This window comes from Polypterus senegalus, chromosome 7 (assembly GCF_016835505.1).
Source record: "Polypterus senegalus isolate Bchr_013 chromosome 7, ASM1683550v1, whole genome shotgun sequence".
Lineage (NCBI taxonomy): Eukaryota > Metazoa > Chordata > Cladistia > Polypteriformes > Polypteridae > Polypterus > Polypterus senegalus.
In genome coordinates, this window is record NC_053160.1 from 44626180 (window position 1) to 44648546 (window position 22367).

The following is a 22367-nucleotide window of genomic DNA, read 5'->3' on the forward strand; positions in this document are numbered from 1 at the left end:
AGAAGTGGTGAGGCGGCCTTCTGCTGTTATGCACCTAAAATCTGGAATAGCCTGCCAATAGGAATTCGCCAGGCTGATACAGTAGAGCACTTTAAAACACTGCTGAAAACACATTACTTTAACATGGCCTTTTATAACTTCATTTTAATCGTAATTTAACTTAATCCTGATACTCTGTATGTTCAATTCATCATAACAACTATTCATGGTGGCTCTAAAATCGGTACTGACCCCTACTCTCTTTTCTGTTTCTTTTTCCGGTTTCTTTGTGGTGGTGGCCTGCGCCACCTCCACCTACTCAAAGCTTCATGATGCTCCAACAATGATGGACGGATTAAAAGGAAGAAGTCTACGTGACCATCATCATCATCAAGCCTTTCCGTGAGAATCCTAAATCCAAAGAGGACTGTTTCATTTATGTTAGGTAGAATGCCCAGAGGGACTGGTATCATGGTCTGGAATCCCTACAGATTTTATTTTTCTCCAGCCGTCTGGAGTTTTTGTTTTTCTGTCCCCTGGCCATTGAACCTTACTCTTATTCGATGTTAATGTTGATTTATTTTTTATAATTATGTCTTTCATTTTTCTATTCTTTAATATGTAAAGCACTTTGAGCTACTGTTTGTATGAAAATGTGCTATATAAATAAATGTTGTTGTTGTTGTTGTTGAAGAAATCATCTATGGGTTCCTTTAAACTCAAGAATTGGAGCTGTTGTAACACAGACAGCTAGGAACTTCGTGTTTGACTTAAAGCTCTGATATTAAATAAAGATTGAGCACTGTTCCTGCAAGTGTCAACATAAAACTTCTGTTTCCTCAGTCCTGTAAGTCAGCAGCTCAGACAGGACAAATGATACCAAGTGGGGTGTTACACAAATGGATCCTCAACAGTAAGCTACTCAAAAGCAGCAGGACATTTTATTTTTGATAGAAATGGTGATGTTTTTTCTTTCCTTCCCGGTGAAACTATGTGCACTCCAGAAGCAAGACAGAACATAGTCCACCAGAACGTAAAGCAGATGTTTGAATCAGGGGTAATTTGCAAACGTAAAAATAACTGGTGTAGCCCTATTATACTTGTATCAAAACCAGATGGATCCATTGTCTTCTGTATAGCAGCAGTTAAAAATGGGCTCAAAATTTGATACATACCCAGTGCAGCAAGTTGACCTAAGTATTAGAAAAGCTTGGTCAAGCCTTGTATATATAGTATCTACATTGAAAATGACTAAGGAACTAAGGGCATTTGCTCTTTTCAGTTGATAAAGATGCCTTTAAGTGTAAACTACTGATACCTTTGGGCAGATCTAACCAGAACATCATTCGTCTTATTTCCAGCTACCAGGCTTTTATTAGATGAAAACCATTACAATCTAGATATTGAGAAAGTGGAGTCTGGCAGATGAAATGTCTCTGAATGATATCTAAAAGACAGACAGGGAAATGATGTGCATGTCACATGGGGATGATATTGAGGGATTCGGCCACTGGTCAGTAACAGACTATATTAACTCTTGTGTCCTCAAATACATTGTGTTGCTTTCCAAACAATAAGCCCTGGACTACTAAAGAGCTAAATGGTCTTCTAAAAGAGAACAATGCAACATTCAAATAGGGTGATAAAGAAGTTCTGAAGGATGCACAGTGAATGCTAAAGAAAAAGTTGAGTGAAGGAAAGAAAGATTATAAAGCTAAAAAAGAAAGCAAGCTCATTCAGAATAACATGAAAGATATCTGGGAAGGATAGGGCATAATTACTAGACTCAAGCAATCCAGGGCTCAGGTGCTAGAAGAGAATAAGGACAAAGCTAACAACCTGATCCAATTTTTAATAGATTTTTTCCTCCCACTGCCACTTTCTTTTAATGACCAGTTCCCCCACAACATCCCTACTATATTAACAACTCCTACTACATCAACTGGAATTGCCATTGACAAGTTCAGCTCCGACCATCGTTATGGGTTGTCCATAACTGGACACCAAGCAAGGAGACAACTGAGGAAAAAGGAAAAGCTGCAGGACCAGATGGAGTCTGTTCTTGAGTTCTTAAGGCCATTGTGGTGTCATCTGTCGCCTGTTCAGTTTGTCCATAAGGCTCCAGAAAGTGCCACTGCTGTGGAAAACACCCTGAATTGTTTCTGTGTGGGAACTTACATCTCACATCAGGGTAACCTTTGAGAGGCTGGTCCTAGACTATACGAATCATCTTGTGGTAGAACTCCTACACCTACTATAGTTTGCCTATAGGACAAATATTGGAATAGAGGGTGCAATTTTCTATCTGCTCCTAAGGCTTATTCTCACTTAGACAAATCTGAAAACACTGTGAGAATTATGTATTTTGATTTCTTCAGTACCATCCAGCCCTCTCTGTTAAGGGGTAAGCTCAGAGATATGCACGTGTATGAGCCAATGGTGTCCTGGATAATCTGTCTAGCAGACAGGCAGACTGCAGTTTGTGAGACTCAAAGACTATATTTCTGACACAGATGTGAGTAACACTGGAACACCACAAAGAACAGTCATATCTACTTTTGTCTTGACTCTGTATACATCAGACTATATATATATATATATATATATATATATATATATATATATATATATATATATATATATATATATATATATATATATATATATATATATATATATATATATATATATATATATATATATATATATATATAAACACCAGGCCAATGTGACTTGCAGAAATTCTCAGATGACTCTGCAGTTCTGAATCATATTGATAAAAGGGAAAAAAGACAGATTGTAGGAGTCAGAGAATTTTGTTTCATGGTGCAGAAACAATTGTCTGCAACTAAACATCAGCAAAAGTAAGGAACTGGTTATTGACTTTCACCACACCAAACTGCTGTAGAGTGCTAGTCTAGTAGCATCACCTCAACAACAACATTTTATTTATATAGCACATTTTCATACAAAAAAGTAGCTCAAAGTGTTTTACATAATGAAGAATAGAAAAATAAAAGACACAGTAAGAAAATAAAATAAGTCAACATTAATTAACATAGAATAAGAGTAAGGTCTAATGGCCAGGGTGGACAGAAAAAAAAACAAAAAAAAAACTCCAGACGGCTGGAGAAAAAAATTAAATCTGTAGGGATTCCAGACCATTAGACTGCCCAGTCCCCTCTGGGCATTCTACCTAACACAAATGAAACCTCAAGAGAGGCACACCAAATCAAGCAAGTAATTAAAATGACAGATTCAGTTATACTGTGGTGGGTTGGCACCATGCCTGGGATTGGTTCCTGCCTTGTGCCCTGTGTTGGCTGGGATTGGCTCCAGCAGACCCCGTGACCCTGTGTTCGGATTCAGTGGGTAAATGGGGAAAATGGATGGATGGATGGATGGATTCAGTTATAAGATACAAAAAAGAGCCAAGTGGCATTATGATTAATGCTAAACATCCTCTCTCTAACTAACACTAACACTGAGTACATTCAGCCCACACATTATTCACTAAAAGTGTTGAATGATGGCTCATTGTGACTGCCAAGTTTTTCTTATCTATCTATCTATCTATCTACTGTAAAAAGACAAGTTTCCCCCGGGGACAAATAAAGTTTTATCTAATTTAATCTTTTTAATCTATAAACACTAATAATGTCTTGGCTATATTTTTACATCAGTTTAATGATGTCTTGATAATAAAAAGTGTAAATCGCTCTCAAAAACATGAAACTTCTGGGTGACCCCAAACATTTCAACGGTAGCGTATATTTCTTTGGTTTTTTAGGTTCCCTCATGTTCTCTTTGTGTCAGACATGGTTAATGAAAATACAAGATTTTAAATCAAATCAGTTTCTATAAAATTACATTGACATGCAAAAATTTACCTAGCCTGTAAACAGTCATTTGCTACAGTAGCATATTTACCTGCCCCAGCCTTGTTCCATTTGATACTTAACATAAATCAATACCTTCTGATATACAAATAAATCTCAAGAATATTCCACTTTTGAGACTTCTTGGTGTTGTGTTTGATTATATTTCATAAAATAAATGTCAGTTCATTTCATTAGCTTTGCAGACTTAAACTAGCAAGATGTCTCAGTTAAACTTGCTGGAAGCATGCTGCCCCACCGTCACAGACAGACATGGTTAGACATTTTATGTTATTATACCCTAAGCTTCAGAAAGTCAGATTCTCCAAAAGTTTAACAAGAAATGCTACTGTAAAAGCATGGTAATCCTTTGAAATTACTTATCAGTGCTCAGTGTTCCCACACAGAAAACAGATACACTACTATCCTCTTCAGATTAATACTCCTATGTTAAGCCCAAATACTCTCCATTTTTACCTGTTACAGTTACTCATTTGAAGGAAAGAAAATATTGTTAATACATCCAGAGTGCATACAGTGCACATGGTACATCACTTTTATAAATATAATTTAAGCATCTTTTTTCCTCCCCTCAAAGTTAAGTTGACATTCTTCTTGGGTTATGACCATTTGTAAATTTGTAAACCTAAATAGTCTTTAAAAAGTGATGTTTTATTAAGAAATTACACATATTCAAAATTTTATTTTTAAAACATTTTCATTTTTATATTGGTTGATCAACTTAATCAGCATTCATTCAGATGAACAGCGCAAGAATTATACATTTTAAAGTTGACAAAATTTTGCCTCTGGAAAGAAATGCTTTTCATTTATATAAAACCACTTCTAAGTGCACTACAATAAAGGTGGTGGTATAGTTAAACTATCAGTAATCATATTATTTTGCATATTGCAGAATATTACATACCCAAGCACACTCCACTTTGGCACATTCTGCTTTGTGGCATAAGACTTGTCCACGTTCACAAATGCAGAACTCGCAGGCAGTACTGTTCCACATTTCACCATGGTAGCGGTTTAATCCTTCATACAGACAGCTGCCTTTGGATGAAACACACACCTCACAGCACTTGCCCATTAGGGACACTTTGACTTGGCCCTGCAAATCAAGATGAACAAGACCTTTAAACTATCTTACCACTTAACAAAATAATACATGAAAGAAATTAATAAACACTTTATTTATTTGTTAAAAGTGATGAAATATTTCTGCAACACAAACATTACCTTTCTTTACTTGACAAATTTTGCTATAAAAGTTTCCCCCATTTTATACAGTACTTGATAGGCAACCCAATTACTGTATTTCCTTCACTCAAAGATAAATTTAAAATCTTACATTAAAAGCAGATTGTAATCCACTTCATATCTACCATACTGCCAAATAAAATCTATGAACCTTGTTGGGTTGCTACAGCTTTTTCATACCAGCTTCCTGTGACTGGATTTTAACAGAATGTTCCAACTGAGGGTAATGCATTTTACAACATAAATTATGCTTTACTAGAATTGCAACATCAAAAGTAGATGTCTTAAGTATCAAAATAATCTTGTTCAAAACCACATAAAACTTGTTTTACATAATAACTCAAAGATATTTTTTGCTAATCCTGACTGGGGGTATAAAATATAAGTAATTGAAGTACAGTGATAAGTGAACCCCGCAGAGTTCTCTTCATCATGAGTTAAGCAAAATCATGGAAATGTTCAATGAAGTCAATGCGAAAGGAAGAACTGAACTAGTTTTGAGTGGATTATAACAGTGAAATTGTCTTTACACTAAATTTTCCCTGATATTTAGGGAATCATCTGTCAACTATGCTAGACTGACTATTGTGGCGAAAAATGTCTTCTGAGCAGTGAGGGAGCAGTGCTAACCACTGTAGAATCTAGTTCAAACAACAAATTACAAATCTGGAACAAATACCATAAAAAAAATGTAAGAAATGGCCTCAGACTAGCAATAAGGAAATAAAATATAGATCATAGCGCTCACGGAGTTCCAGTCTTTGGGGACACTGGCTGTGCCATAAAGCGGGAACATGGACTGGCTCATTCCATTGTTTAAATTTGCCATTCTGGGCGTGGCCCCCTGTGTACCTGTGCAGATACTTTTTACTTTTTTTCTTCCATCAAGAAGAAAGTAATGCCTTGTAAATAGTAATAAACCATGTGTTATTATTAGCATATTATAACGACAAGGTTGCCTTCTTTAAAACTAGGGAAACGTATGCCAACTATGCTGATTCAATTATTGTGGCCAAAAATGTGATCTGAGCTGTGAGGCAGCAGTGCTAGCAACTGTTTCACTGTGCCTCAAACAACAAAAAGAAATGCAGATGAAATGAATAATACAAACAAAATACAAAAAGTGGGCACAAACTAGAAAACTGTGGCATGGGACTGTATCTTTCAATTCTTTAAAGTCTCTGGGCAAAGCTTCCCAGTATCTATGTATATGTGTCATTCTTTTTCTTCCATCATGAAAAAAGAAATGCCTTGTAAATAGTAATAAATCTTCCAATGCTATTTGATGGGGTCTCATTTTTACAATGGAAGGGGGAGGGATCCTTTAAGGCTTGTTTTGAGATGGCAGCTAGGCACATGGCTAATTATGCTACTGTGCTGCCAGCCAGTGTTATATATTCAGTGGCAGTACTCATTATGTTTACATTATGGTCAGCTAATATAGTGTTTCTCAACCTTTATGGTCTTATGTCACAGTTTAGTTTTTTTAAATTAATTGATGATGCACTAGCAGCCAATGCAAAACCACCTCCTTGGTAAAACAAATGCAATTAGAAGAGTGGCAACGCATGATCCAGTGGTTGAGAAGAATTGAGCAAATGCACTCCTTGCATAAAAAAAACTGCCCATCACCAGCAAACACAGTTTATTCACTGTAAAAAATGTTTTGGAGAATTTAGCCAATCAACAATAATCATCTTCCACTCTCTTTAATGCATCTGATTTCCCACTTATGCAATTAAAGTGTAACTTAGGTAATGCAACTTTCATTTAAGCTTTTACAGATAGGGGGTGTGTCTAAACAAATATTACAGCTAAAACACAACACAGGTTACTCTCTCTCACCTTATCACAAGTGTGTGGTTTGCACGTCTGTGTGTGGCATTGGGCCACTCCTTTGATACACGTACAGATGGTGCAAGCATTTTTCTTCCACTGCGCACCATGCTACAAAAGAAGATAAGGAATTAGCAGTTCACAAATCCGATGGAATCTTTCATATGCCTGATGAATGAAGGTTGTAGAGGATGCAAAATTGTTTTGTATTACTTCTCCAATGAAACAAACCATCAACTATCTTCTTTTTGGGAAACAGGTTGTGATTCCTTTATATATCAGTTGTAAGAGATGAAAGTTTGTATAGACCATTTAACTATGACTAAAACACCCTAAATAGTGGAACTCTGACTTTCAATAAGATGTATTACAAGTAAAATGAAACTAACTTATTTATTATTGAAAGTTACTAAACTTTCAAGACTGAAGAAGACTTAAATACTGAAATTGTTTTTAAAAGTATAGTACACTGTTAAAAGACTCCCCAAAATAACACAAGCTTTTATTAATAGCCAGGCAACAACTGCCAAATAAAATCTATGAACCTTGTTGGGTTGCTACAGCTTTTTCATACCAGTTTCCTGTGACTGGATTTTAACAGAATGTTCCAACTGAGGGTAATGCATTTTACAACATAAATTATGCTTTACTAGAATTGCAGCATCAAAAGTAGATGTCTTAAGTATCAAAATAATCTTGTTCAAAACCACATAAAACTTGTTTTACATAATAACTCAAAGATATTTTTTGCTAATCCTGACTGGGGGTGTAAAATATAAGTAATTGAAGTACAGTGATAAGTGAACCCCGCAGAGTTCTCTTCATCACGAGTTAAGCAAAATCATGGAAATGTTCAATGAAGTCAATGCGAAAGGAAGAACTGAACTAGTTTTGAGTGGATTATAACAGTGAAATTGTCTTTACACTAAATTTTCCCTGATATTTAGGGAATCATCTGTCAACTATGCTAGACTGACTATTGTGGCGAAAAATGTCTTCTGAGCAGTGAGGGAGCAGTGCTAACCACTGCAGAACCTAGTTTAAACAACAAAATTACAAATCTGGAACAAATACCATAAACAAAATGTAAGTAATGGCCTCAGACTAGCAATAAGGAAATAAAATATAGATCATAGCGCTCACGGAGTTCCAGTCTTTGGGGACACTGGCTGTGCCATAAAGCGGGAACATGAACTAGCTCATTCCATTGTTTAAATTTGCCATTCTGGCCAGGGCAGAAGGGGCAGAATGTTATGCTAATTTAAAAGCCTTACTGAATAAATGAGTTTTAAGCTATTTTTTTTTTTTAAAGAATGAACTGTGTCAGCCGATCTAATTAATTTAGGGAAGTTGTTCCAAAGTGTGGATGTTACATAGCCAAAGACCCTGTGACCCATATACTGCAGGTTAGTATGAGGCACAACAAAATTGCCAGAATCAGAGAACCTTAGTGGGAAAACAGGAGCATTGTAATGGAGAAGGTCACTGATGTAGTCCGGTGCAAGGTCATATAAAGCTTTGTACTGTAGGTTACCGTATTGGCCCAAATACAACGCAAACGTTTTTGACTAAATATTTCCCGTTCAAAAGTGGAGTCATGTTAAATTCGAGGAATAGGCAATTCAGTGTAACAACTCTTCTTATTAGTACGCCTATGCTTCCGACCGACCTGCGTGTTGGTTGCGCGTGCCGCATTCGGTATAGTTCGGATCGGTTCGAGTACACGAGACTGCACGAGAGTTTCTAGCTCCAGTGGAATCGCTGGTTTCGAGCATTTAGATTCTGGCACGCGTCCAGCATACGCCAGCAAGTGGCTATTGTGTCTATGATTCACAGGTAAGTGTAGTCCACGTCTCTTGCAACTGTTATAGTAGTAATTTGCATGTTTGCTCTAGCGACGGGTTCTTTATTGCCCATAAAAAATTAACACAAGTTATAATAGTAGTGTTGAGAAAAAAGGCTCATCAAAGAGACAAATAAATAAAGGTACCAGGAGAACCTACGATATGAATTTTAAGATTATGGTTGCAAACGAGGCAAAGAGAACGCACAACATGAGAGCTTCAAGGAAATGCGGAGTTCCAGAAGTAAACATCCTTCTCTGGAGAAAAGATATAACGAAATATATAAATGCAAATTCCTCAAGAAAATCTTTTAGTGGACCCAAAATAGGAAGGTTTAAAGAAGTTGAGCAGCAAGTGGTAAAATTCGTAATAGAAAAGCAAAATGAAGGATTTCCAATATCCCGTGAAGTTATAAAATGTAAAGCGTTAGAAGAGGCTGCTAATTTAAACATCCCTAAAACAGACTTTAAAGCAAGTATGGGTTGGTTTAAAAGAATGATGAAATGGAACGGTTTATCACTACGACGGCGAACAACTCTCGCGCAAAAACTTCCTGGCGACTTTATTGAAAAATTGTTGAATTTTCAGCAGCATATTATAACATTATGCAAAAAGCACAACTACAATCTTGGAAATATCAGAAATGCAGACCAAACACCTGTCTATTTTGACATGCCTTCCAACCTTACGGTAAATAAGGTGAAAAATCAGTCTTATTGAAGTCAACTGGTTACGAAAAGTCCAGAATTACTGTTATGCTTGCTGTTACTGCTGATGGACAAAAACGTCGACCTTACGTTATATTGAAACGTAAAACAATGCCCAAAGAAAAGCTGCATCCAGGAATCATTTTTCGGGTCCAAGAAAAAGGTTGGATGACAGAGGAATTGGCATTAGACTGTTGAATGGGGAAAATGGCCAGGTTCTCTGAGAAACACTCGCTCCATGCTATCCCTTAATGCATTTCGAGGCCACCTCATGTCAGGTGTAAAGGAAAAAATGTAAACATTGAATTCCGATCTTGCAATAATACCGGGTGGTATGACATCCCAGCTGCAAGTCTTGGATGTGGTGGTTAATAAACCTTTTAAAGATAAGAAAAGAATAAAACAATTGGCTATTAGCGGGCAATCACCCAATAACACCTATAGGAAAAATAAAAAAAAACCCTCAGTCTCACTTTTAGGAAAATGGGTTGCGACCGCCTGGCAGAAGATCGAACCTGAATCGATAGTTAAAGGTTTGAAGAAATGCTGCATTTCCAATAATATAAATGGGACTTAAGATGACATTTTGTGGGAGACTGAAAGCATGAACGAGCATACTGACGATAACAATGCGCCAACAAAGAGTTCCGATTCTGAAAACAGTTCTGATTCTGATCAAATATTTCCTTTTTCATTTTTCTTTCACTTAGGTATCTTGTAACTTACCTAATACTATTAATTTTGTTCCACATTACTACTTAATTTTATTGACATGAATGTAACTTGTCATATTACCTATTAAATAAATGATTATCTGATTGAATTTTATTTTCTTTGAATTTGTTTATGAAAAATGAATGGATCACGTTAAATTCAGATTTTTTTTTTTCTAAAATCTTCATGAAAAAATTGGGGGCCGCGTTAAATTCGGGCCGATACAGGACTGAATGTAAAATTATATTAATACTGTAAGACACAGGTAGCCAGTGAAGGCAAAGCAGGATGGGTGTTCTGTGCTCACTGTCACTAGTTTGTGTAAGGACTCTTGCAGCAGAGTTTTGAATCAACTGGAGCTGTGACATAAGATTTGAAGAGGCACCTGCTATTAAGAAGTTACAATAATTGATGCGGGTTGTGATAAAAGCATGGACAAGTTTCTCAGCATTTGTTGCAATTAGTTTTGCTCCATCCAGGTTTTAATTTCACTGAAGCAAGTTGTGAGCTGAGAAAGCTCTGCTGAAGTTTCACTTTTAACATTAAAACAGAGTTGAATATCATCTGCATAAAAGTGATAACCCAATCCAAGGCTACAAATAATATGTCCAAAGGGAAGCATATAGATACCGAACAGCAGAGGGCCGAGGACAGCATCCCAAGGAACTCCTTGTGTAACTGGTGCTGAGCTGGATCTGCTGTTGCCAAGACTAACAAACTTTTGCCTATCAGTCAGATAGGACTTAAACCACCAGAGGACAGTGCCAGAGATATGCATAATGTTATCCATTCTGAACAGCAGAATGTCGTGTTTGTCAGGGTCATATATTGCTGCACTGAGGTCTATCAGAATTAATATGCTGATTTGTCCAGAATTTGCTGCCATAAGCAAATCATTAGTTACCTGAAGCAGAGCAGTTTCACAGCTGTGCTACGCTCTGAAACCAGACTGAAAGGGTTACATCCATTTATTAGAAGTTAAATAATTGGTGAGCAGGGAAGCTACAACATGCTCGAGAACTTCTGACAGAAAATGCAAGTGAGAAATAGACCAAAACTTGTTAACATTGTCAGCATCAAGACCAGACTTTTTCAACACTGGAGCTATAGAAGCAACTTTAAAAGTGGCTGGCACAATGCCAGTGTTAAGGGATATATCTATTATTGTTGTAACAGTCAGGAATATGGCATGAAGGCAGGATTTAAGAAGTGTGGTGGGGATGGGGCTCAGTACACAAGTAGTTGGTCTCATCTTATAAAGCAGGTCATTAACAAATGCAGATGTGACTAGTGAAAATTTAGAAAAGGAGCTGGATGGAGTAGGAATAAAGTAAAATGTATAAATTGATGATGGATTTGTAAGTTGAATTATTTAGATTTTTAATTTTATTACAGAAAAAGTGGTGGAATTTTTCACAGACTTCAGCAGAGGAGGTAATTGGGCCAGATGCTGGCTGAAGTAGCTTATTAAGTACTGAGAACAAAACCCTGAGGTTATCATGGCCACTTTCTATAATTCTGCCATAATGTGCGTTCTTAGTTGGAGTTAGTGCATCTCTGTAATTCCTTTGACGGTCAGAGAAAATCTAGATGTGCACAGTGAGGGTTACGTGACATTCTCTAAGGTGTCAGCCAGCTGCTTTCATAGACCACTATTCTGAGCTTTACCATTGAGCTGAACACTTAAAGGAAACCTCCTTATGTTTTAAAGGAGCTGTCTTATCTAGTGCTGAATGAAGGGCTGAGTAATAGAAGTCAATAAAACTCTGTAGTGCATACAGAATAGTAAAGACAGAAAAAGATCAGAAATAGACCCACCAAGGACAGAGGGACAGATATTTTTATGGTTTCTGAAAGAAATTTGATATTTACAGGTAAGAGGAGGGAAAGGTAATGAGACAGTGAAAAGTACTGCTTCATGGTCTGAGAGTCCTAAATCACTGCTATATATGTGTTTTTCAGATAAGCAGATAAGGTCTAATATATGACCAACAGAGTAGGTAGGAAAATCAACATGTTGCTTCAAGTCAAAACAGTCTATCAAGGACAGGAATTCATTTCTCAGTTTACGTGTAGGAATGTCAATATGGATATTGAAATCACCAATTAAAAATGACTTTCGGGAAAGGGAACTTAAGTGGGTTAATAATTCAGTCATATCAGATAAAAAAGACTGACTCAACAAGTAAAACAGGACCAGATTTTGTTATTAGTTTAAGAGTAAGACATTCAAAAGACAATTGGCCGTCAACTGGGATTCTTTTGATGTTTAACTCAGATCTAACAATTGCAGAGACCCATCCATCTTGTCTTGAGCTGTGAGCCTCTGTAAAGTAAATGTATTCAGATGGTGTCATCTCCGTAAGAGATTCCATACTAGGAATGACATCCTGGCCGGAGCTGCAGCAGGATTCTTACCAATTAGGAAGCCAATATTATGGAAGGACAAGGGAAGACAGTATATTCAGGATATTGTCTCACCCAACCTGATAGAAGGCTGCCTCCCGGCTTACAGTACCGCAGTGGATACCCACAGTGTACATTGGGGACTGTAGTTCTTTGGGATAGTTCTTTTGGGTTTCATGGGTGCCACAAGGGGGCACTGAGGGGTCTTGTGAGCCTTACTTTGTCAGGCTCCAACCTCTCCCAGAAGTGCTTCTGAGCCATAGTTTGGGACACCAGAAGTGCTCCCAGGTGTTAGATAAAATTCATAATAGGAGCTGCCAGCCTCAACACAGGAAGCCAGAGTTGGGAGGAGGAAGACAAAGCTCACCAGGAGGAGCAGAGCAAAGAGAGAGAGAGAGATGAAAGTAAAGTACAGAGTTGTGGTTGTGGTGTGGGAATCACTTTATTATAAGAGTTTCACACAATAAAAATCTTTTATTCATTGGCGAACTTGTGTCCAAGCCCATATTGTGGGAGTTTGGGGAACTGCAGCATCCCCTGGGGATAACAAGTGTAAATTTGTTTGGTTTTTGTTAGGCAAGTTTGGAGTCTGTAATGAATTCTGATAGCACCAAAGCTTTTCCATTAAGAGATCTTCTATTAAACAATGCACTATTAGATAATGAGGGTTGTTCTGCAAAGATCAATAACCAGAGTTTATTTTAGCATATTGCAAATTTGGAACACTGACACTCTTATTTCCAAAGTAATGAGTAGTACAGCGTATTCCTGAACAAATGCCACTGATGAACTTTCCATGTGCAGCCCGGCAATGGCATCGACCAGATGAGTTATGTAAATCTTTTGGGGACCACACAATACCACTGTCTTTTAGAGCATTCCAGTCTGACCATTTGCTCTGGACAAACTGTTTAATATGATTGAGTTTATCACAAGAGTATTTCAGCATAGTTAAAGCCAATACTTCAATAGCAGAGCACACTTAAGCAGCACAGCACAGTAGAGAAAGTGAGACTTGGGCACGGTGCTGACACAAATGAGTGGCAATAGCAATGCAGCAAAAAATCCAGTAGAAGCATAGACTGATGCAACTTGAGAATTGATTTATTTAAAAAATGAGAGATTATAAGATGTGTATGAAGATAATTACCAGAATTCGGAGGTTCGAACATATAACCATATACATATAACCGCAGGTATTACAGGTGTAATCACCTTAGCGCCGGAAGCTCGGTAGGTGTGAACACCAGATCATTTTTCCAGTTGAAGTATCAACAGCAATCCAGTATATCCAGTTTAATTGAGAAGACAGAACATTCCCAGTTCCTAGGTCTCCACAATGCAAGAAAAATGTTCACAAATCAGGCATCAGGCAGAAGAGGGAAATCAATAGAAAGTTTCTTCCAGTGAATCGCAAAAAGATTCAAATCAGTTGTCTCTGAGGCTGCAAACTCAGTCAAGGCAAAGCCCATAAAAATAAATTCAAATTCAATACAAAAAGTAATCAACAGAAGTGGGCGATATTGGCAAAAAATTATATCTTAATATTTTCTGGGACTTTGATGATAACAATAATTAGATAATTTTTTTTCACCCTTTAAAAATGTGTTTGTAAAAGTCTTATTGATCTAGCTTGGTCTTGATAACAGGATATTAATTGTAGCTTACTAATGAGATTAATGGAAAAAACAGTTTAGGAAAACATGTCTTATTTATTTACTTATAACTAAAGTAAAATAACACAAAAACATTAAAATCATCAAAGCATTACTGACATCAAACAGTGCAAGTAGGAGTAAGCCATTTCAAAGTGGCCTACAGGATTTACGGAAAAAATGCATTAAGACCAACAAAACTATTATAGTGAGAGCATTTTAAACAGACCCTTCCCCTTAATGTAAACAAGATATGAATCCAAAAGGAAATAAAACACAAATCATATTTGTAGTACATGGCATGAACAGTCTGGATAAGCAAAAACTTGTAAGGTGAATTGCGCAGCATACAAGCAAGATCAAAAATCTAACATTCTGTACTATAGTGTAAAAATTTAAATTTTGTCAGATACTGCACAAAAAAAACTACAGCATTTGTAAACAAGTTCTGTTCAATACTGCACAAAGGTATCAGAAAAAAATAAAACAATTGTAAAATTCTACTGAGGTAACTTCAAGTTGTGTGACAGAAACACCATTCTGTTCACATCATTTGACTTCAGAGCAGCACAGTTACATGTTACAACATTTCCTCTGGTGCTGCTTGAGGGCAGGTATGCACAGGTACCCTTTTGCAGGTTACCCAATTTGGAAAAGTGTACTTTTTGTGTTTTTACCACTCAAGTGGATTTACTTCACTTTCCACCTTAGGTATCCTCAAGTAGCTCTTCATCTCTTTTTTTAATAGCAGTGTGCGGAGCCTGGCCTTATCTGTATTCCCTTTTTTTTAAATTGCTGGTAAAAGAGTTTTATTTTGCTCCCTCCCTCGTGTCATCACCTACTCCAACTTCTGCAGCCATAGAGGTGGATGGAGCAGGGTGAAGATAATGAAATAAAAAAAATGTGGTTTGGAATCAAGGACACCCCAACCAAAACGGCTTGCCAAATTAAACAAGCCCGAAAGGCATATACTTCTTGAGTAAACAGAAATAATCTGTTCAAATGAATTACATAATTTGTTCGAACAGATTAATAATTCATTCAAATTGATTTTTTTTTTGCCTGATGCCTACAGGGCTCTGTACTAGATCAGTTTCACTTTATATATGGTGAAACAAGTTAGTTGTCGAGCCGTCTTTTACAGCAAATTATTTCCAGCATAGTTTGCAGATTGACGTCTTTTAAACAACATCAGTCTTTTCAAAGCCAAAACTACCTCCACGCAAGTGAGGATAATCGACATCTTGCAATTAAATCTAACAACGTAGATTGAAAGGCTGTTTATCCCTGGCTCTGTTTACTCACTCAATTTTAGGTAGTTATGTTACCTAAACTAGTGGTGCGCTGACTGTGCACACACGCACAGTGTCTATCCTAATAGGTTACATTAGACAATGAATGTGAAATGTAAATTTCAGCTTGCACATCGTTAAAACAACAATTAAGATATTGCAGACAATACATATCACACACTCCCAATTGCAAAAAGTGTGAAGTTCAATGCTAATTTTAACAAAAGTGTTGTTAAAAGGGAGGAGCAGCAGTGTTCCCTCCACCATTGTGTCAACCATTTCATTTTAATATGCCACAGCCCATCAGGTAATTGGCTGCAAGGCAAAACATTTGTTGGAAATGGAGTCCATTTTCAACTTTCTGTAATAACATCCTTTATTAAAGCTTTTCAATATAACTTCAAAAGTTTCAAAAACGGTTTCTTATTTGATTCTGCCCTGTACAAAGAAAACAGAATGCATATTGCAAAAATTAAACTTTTTAGTTTTCAACTTAGTACAAGGTTACCTTGTACTCTGTTCCAGATACAAAACAGGAGTTGGGCACGCACTGGGGACAGCACTGTCCAGGATAGATAATCAGATTCTCCTCCTGAAGAGAAAAAAAAAACACAAAGTCAAGAAAACCTGAAAAGGAAGTGACAAATTTAAACGTCTTGCTTTGTTTTTTGTTTCCATAGCAATACTCAGAATTGCACAGCATTCTGTGGTAGTGCCCGTGCTAATATTGTATTAGACTCATGGAGTTCACTCACTGGTAGGTAGGGTAGGGTTGTCATAGGCTCCAGCTTTATCTCTGAATCATGATTTTATAGACAAAGGTCTACTTTATACAAGATCCTTCTGCATCAAAAACAGCTTTCCCAAAGTTGTCTGCTTTACTTTATCTCTCGGGACCACTTCCATGTAAGTATATAAAAGCATTTCCATTTACCAATAGGGCAGTATACATAAAGTAAATACTGTAACTATCTGACATGGGATCTTAACTTGCAGTTGATTAATGTGGCCTCAAAAAATGGATAATGAGAACCATGAAATCAAAAGAAAATCAATGTGTCCTGTACAAATTTCATGGAAGACTTTTTCTGCTTTTATCAATATAATTTGTTTGACTATTAACATTAAGGATTTACCAGATATTAAAATGGTATATTTTACCTTCCTGATTTAAATAAAACATGACACTTGAAGTTACTGATTCCTGTTGAAAATATTACAAAACAGAAATGGCCACAGTGATATTAATATTTAAATATAAATTCAACATCACCTTTTGCTTTCTGGAAAGTAAAAACAAACAAAAAAAACAAAAACAAACTATAACTAAACATACATCCACATTTTTAACAAAAGTTGTCTTCAGCCTTTCATACCTTCTTGCAGATAACAGGCTGGCATTCAGCAATGTAACACTCTGCATCTCCATTGTTACAGTGGCACTTCATGCAGCTGGTAGGATTCCATTCCTCACCATCCTGATATTCCTTTCCTTCAAATGAACATGCAACTAAAGGAAATAAAAGGTTATCAGTACAAGAAGAAAAATATAACATTTTTAAACCTTTTGTGTTCAAAAAATAGTCTTGAAAGCTTTGAAATTACTTCAGTTCTCTTTTGTTTGGCACCTCCTGACTCATCGGTGCAAGAAAGACCCCACAAAAATATACAGTTTGACTCATCTTGATTTCTAGTTATGCAAAATGTGGAGCATTTTGGGGTTCTCCCTATTTTTGTTCACTAGACCTGAAAAACACTTATTTTAAACCATTTTTAGATTATATTTTGTGCAGGAAATAACACCAGTATGGCAAAGAATAAATCAATAGACATCTTCAGCAAAAACAATCAGTAAGGATTTGAAGTAGTACATGCCACATCAAGCAAACCCCAGGAGTTGGGGGTAACTTTCAAGCCACATACCTGGGTTAGACTGATAGGCATTGCTTGTGCAGGTGGGAGGTGGCACTCCTGAGCCAGATGTCCCAGTTGATCACATCGAAAGTAGCTGCGGTCAGTCCACAGTATGGTGTTCATGCCCCTGCCCTGGCGCGACCACAAGATGTGCTGCCGAAGATGGCTCCCTCAGACAATACTGAGTGTTTCCTATTTTGCTTTGAACACACAGCAACATTGATGCACTAGGACTGGAGAGCCTGAGCAGCTATATTGGCTCCGATTTTAACCGGGAAAGCCCCCCAAGCCGTATGGAATCTCCCTCCCGAAAGGCTCGATGATTATGACTGCCTAAAAGCAACAGATTCTGCTCTGCACGGCTGCAAGCCCGGTGGTCAAGGAGTGCCAGTTTAGTCTGGATCGGCCTGTACGAGGACAGATCCAGGGCTTAGTGGACCTGATTTAAAGCTGGACCCACGGAGAGCCTTTTGGGTGCATTGTGGAGAAGATTGCTATTGATGCAGTCCTGTCATGAACAGAATAGAGCCTTTGTGATGAAATGCTACTGAACGATGTCAACTTGCTGCTGGATCTGACCCTTAGACCACAGGGTGCACAAGCCACCTGGAAACAACAGGGCTACCCAGGCTTGACCCCAATTTTGATCTAGCCAGCACAGACCTTAAGGGTCGCCAGCACCACAAGTAGAAGATGCCATAGTGTGAGCACTATACTGCAAACTGAACGCAGCTGCTTTTGCTGTGATTAACTGGGACATATGGCTCCAGAGTGCCACCTCCCACCTGTGCAAACAATGGCTATCAGCCTCGCACAGGTAAGCAATTTGAAAGTTTCCCCCTAGATGTTAAAGGAGGACAATTTTAAGGTTTCTATTATGTTGGCCGGACGGGAAGTCTCGGCACTGTTGGACTCTGGTAATGACCTCTGCATACTCCGCCGTGACTTGCTCCTATAGACCCCTTACAGACAAAGTGAACATCCACTGTGTCCATGCAGACATTAAAACATACAAGACTATATTACTCCCTCTGAAATTTAAAGGGAAAAACTTTAAGGTTTGGAGTGCCATATCAAATACCTCACCCTGGCCACTACTAATAGGAAAAAGGAATGCCCACTACCCACAGGTCTTGGCCACCGGCACAGCACCTTCCATCGTAGTGGAAACAGGTTTGAAATTGAACCAGAGTTGTCCAGAGGGGTGGGGGGACAAATCCTCAAATGAAGACTAGGGACAGCTGGCAAACTTTTCCATGTTGTCGAGCGCACCAACAGCCTCCCCATACCGGACATTTAATATGAACCCAGATGAAAATGAAACAACAGTGGGAGGTGACTGCGATGCTGCATCGGACATGGTAGCAGTGGGAGGCGAATGCGATTCTGCAGTGAATACAGAGGAAGCAGAGACTGCCATCCGGACAGAATTTGCTGAAACTGCCATCCAGATGGAGTCTGCTCACCTGCAACAAGCCGATAACAACTTGGATAATGAATTCAGACAAGCTCATGTCGCAAATGACTCTTATTATCTGAAGAGAGAGGACCCGAATTTTAAAACACCACATTTTTTTTACTTAAGGATGGTTTTCTGTATCGGGTAATTTCTGATTGTATGGGCGATGGACATATCAAGCAATTGGTAGTACCAAGTGAGTACAGGGAGAAGGTTTTAAAAATTGCTCACAGTCAAGTTTTGGGTGTTCACCTTGGCATTTCAAAACTCTTTTATTGGGTGAACATGGGCTGGGATGTAAAGCAGTTTTGAAAGGACTGTCCCGACTGTCAAAATAGTTTCCGCTCACAGACCCACCAGGGCAACCCTTGTACTAATGCCTATTTAAGACTTCCCCTTTGAGAGGGTGGGATTAGGTATTGTTGGCCCGCTTCCCAGGAGTAAAAGTGGCTTTCAGTTTATGCTCGTGTTAATCGATTATGCCACAACATACGCAGAAGTAGCAGTGCTTTGACAGGCTTACACCCAAACTATTTCAAAAGCACTCTCTGATATGTTCACACATATCGGTATCCCTCGCGAGATTCTCATTGACCAGGGCACGCCCATTATGTCTCACATCATAAAGCAGCTATGCGAAAGATTTGGAATTAAGCAGTTACACTCCATGGTTTATCATCCACAGACAAATGGTCTAACTGAACGATTTAATAGAACCCTAAAACAGATGATTCAGTGGGTAGCCCATGATGATCCAACCTCCTGGGATACAGTAGTGCCTTTCCTCCTGTTTGCTGTCCGGGGGGCCCCGCAAGCATCCAATGGGATGAGCACTTTCGAACTATTATTTGGCCAGCGACCATGCAGGGTGTTGGACATTTTTCGGGAAGAATGGACGAGGAGTTGCGAGACAACCCCTGGGGAGAGGTTTGTCAACTGGGTTGTTTCGCTGCAAGAGCAGATTGCCAGATTGTCCTCTATTGCGGTGGAGCATCAGCAGAGCAAGCAGGAGGCACAAAAACGTAATTATGACAAGACTAGTACAAAATGAGTTTAAGAATGGGGATCGTCTGCTAATGTTGATCCTTCCATCCATCCATTTTCTAACCCGCTGAATCCGAACAGGGTCACGGGGGTCTGCTGGAGCCAATCCCAGCCAACACAGGGCACAAGGCAGGAACCAATCCAGGGCAGGGTGCCAACCCACCGCAGGACACACACAAACACACCCATATCCTGTCCGATCAAAATAAATTTCAGGCTGAATGGCAAGGGCTGGCAGTTATAGAAGAGCGTGTGCCCCCAGTGAATTATAAAGTCAGAGTTCCTGGGCGACGGAAACCTGTACAAATTTTGCATATTAATCTATTAAAGGAATGGAACAACCATGAAGTCCTGGTCACAGCCGCAGGAGTTCCCCAGACCGAGGTCGCCATTGGGGATGATTTAACTAACATCCAGAAAGCAGAATTGCTATCGCTGGTCAGGGGGAACTCGGACGTCTTCTCAGGAGTGCATGGCCAGATTACAATTGCAGAACACAAGACTGTTACTCCGCCTGGTGTTACAAATACAGGTGCCACCGTATCGCCTACCATATACATACATACTATATATACAAAGTATAGTATATATATATATATATATATATATATATATATATATATATATATATATATATATATATATATATATATATATATATATATACACATACAGTGGTGTGAAAAACTATTTGCCCCCTTCCTGATTACTTATTCTTTTGCATGTTTGTCACACAAAATGTTTCTGATCATCAAACACATTTAACCATTAGTCAAATATAACACAAGTAAACACAAAATGCAGTTTTTAAATGATGGTTTTTATTATTTAAGGAGAAAAAAAAATCCAAACCTACATGGCCCTGTGTGAAAAAGTTACTTGCCCCCTGAACCTAATAACTGGTTGGGCCACCCTTAGCAGCAATAACTGCAGTCAAGCGTTTGCGATAACTTGCAATGAGTCTTTTACAGCGCTGTGGAGGAATTTTGGCCCACTCATCTTTGCAGAATTGTTGTAATTCAGCTTTATTTGAGGGTTTTCTAGCATGAACTGCCTTTTTAAGGTCATGCCATAGCATCTCAATTGGATTCAGGTCAGGACTTTGACTAGGCCACTCCAAAGTCTTCATTTTGTTTTTCTTCAGCCATTCAGAGGTGGATTTGCTGGTGTGTTTTGGGTCATTGTCCTGTTGCAGCACCCAAGATCGCTTCAGCTTGAGTTGACGAACAGATGGCGGACATTCTCCTTCAGGATTTTTGGTAGACAGTAGAATTCATGGTTCCATCTATCACAGCAAGCCTTCCAGGTCCTGAAGCAGCAAAACAACCCCAGACCATCACACTACCACCACCATATTTTACTGCTGGTATGATGTTCTTTTTCTGAAATGCTGTGTTCCTTTTACGCCAGATGTAACGGGACATTTGCCTTCCAAAAAGTTCAACTTTTGTCTCATCAGTCCACAAGGTATTTTCCCAAAAGTCTTGAAAATCATTGAGATGTTTCTTAGCAAAATTGAGACGAGCCCTAATGTTCTTTTTGCTTAACAGTGATTTGCGTCTTGGAAATCTGCCATGCAGGCCGTTTTTGCCCAGTCTCTTTCTTATGGTGGAGTCGTGAACACTGACCTTAATTGAGGCAAGTGAGGCCTGCAGTTCTTTAGACATTGTCCTGGGGTCTTTTGTGACCTCTCTGATGAGTCGTCTCTGTGCTCTTGGGGTAATTTTGGTCGGCTGACCACTCCTGGGAAGGTTCAACACTGTTCCATGTTTTTGCCATTTGTGGATAATGGCTCTCACTGTGGTTCGCTGGAGTCCCAAAGCTTTAGAAATAGCTTTATAACCTTTACCAGACTGATAGATCTCAATTACTTCTGTTCTCATTTGTTCCTGAATTTCTTAGGATCTTGGCATGATGTCTAGCTTTTGAGGTGCTTTTGGTCTACTTCTCTGTGTCAGGCAGCTCCTATTTAAGTGATTTCTTGATTGAAACAGGTGTGGCAGTAATCAGGCCTGGGGTGGCTACGGAAATTGAACTCCGGTGTGATACACCACAGTTAGGTTATTTTTGAACAAGGGGGCAATTACTTTTTCACACAGGGCTATGTAGGTTTGGATTTTTTTTCTCCCTAAATAATAAAAGCCATCATTTAAAAACTGCATTTTGTGTTTACTTGTGTTATATTTGACTAATGGTTAAATGTGTTTGATGATCAGAAACATTTTGTGTGACAAACATGCAAAAGAATATGAAATCAGGAAGGGGGCAAATAGTTTTTCACACCACTGTACATACATACATACACACACATGTATTTCTACATATGCATTATTATTTTGTGCTTTTCTTTTAAGTATACTACTATATATT

General features: G+C 38.3%; 1 protein-coding gene across 2 annotated transcripts in view; it reads right to left on the minus strand.

Annotated features, from left to right (window-relative positions):
* Positions 1-22367, minus strand: part of fras1 (Fraser extracellular matrix complex subunit 1) — a 304511-nt gene that overhangs the window by 187747 nt on the left and 94397 nt on the right. For both annotated transcript variants that reach the window (XM_039758545.1, XM_039758544.1), the window contains exons 6-9: positions 16957-17090; positions 16089-16172; positions 6972-7073; positions 4786-4977 (exon numbers count right to left, since the gene is read on the minus strand). In XM_039758545.1, the coding sequence (XP_039614479.1) occupies positions 4786-4977; positions 6972-7073; positions 16089-16172; positions 16957-17090 (512 nt within the window). The remainder of the gene's footprint in view (positions 1-4785; positions 4978-6971; positions 7074-16088; positions 16173-16956; positions 17091-22367) is intronic.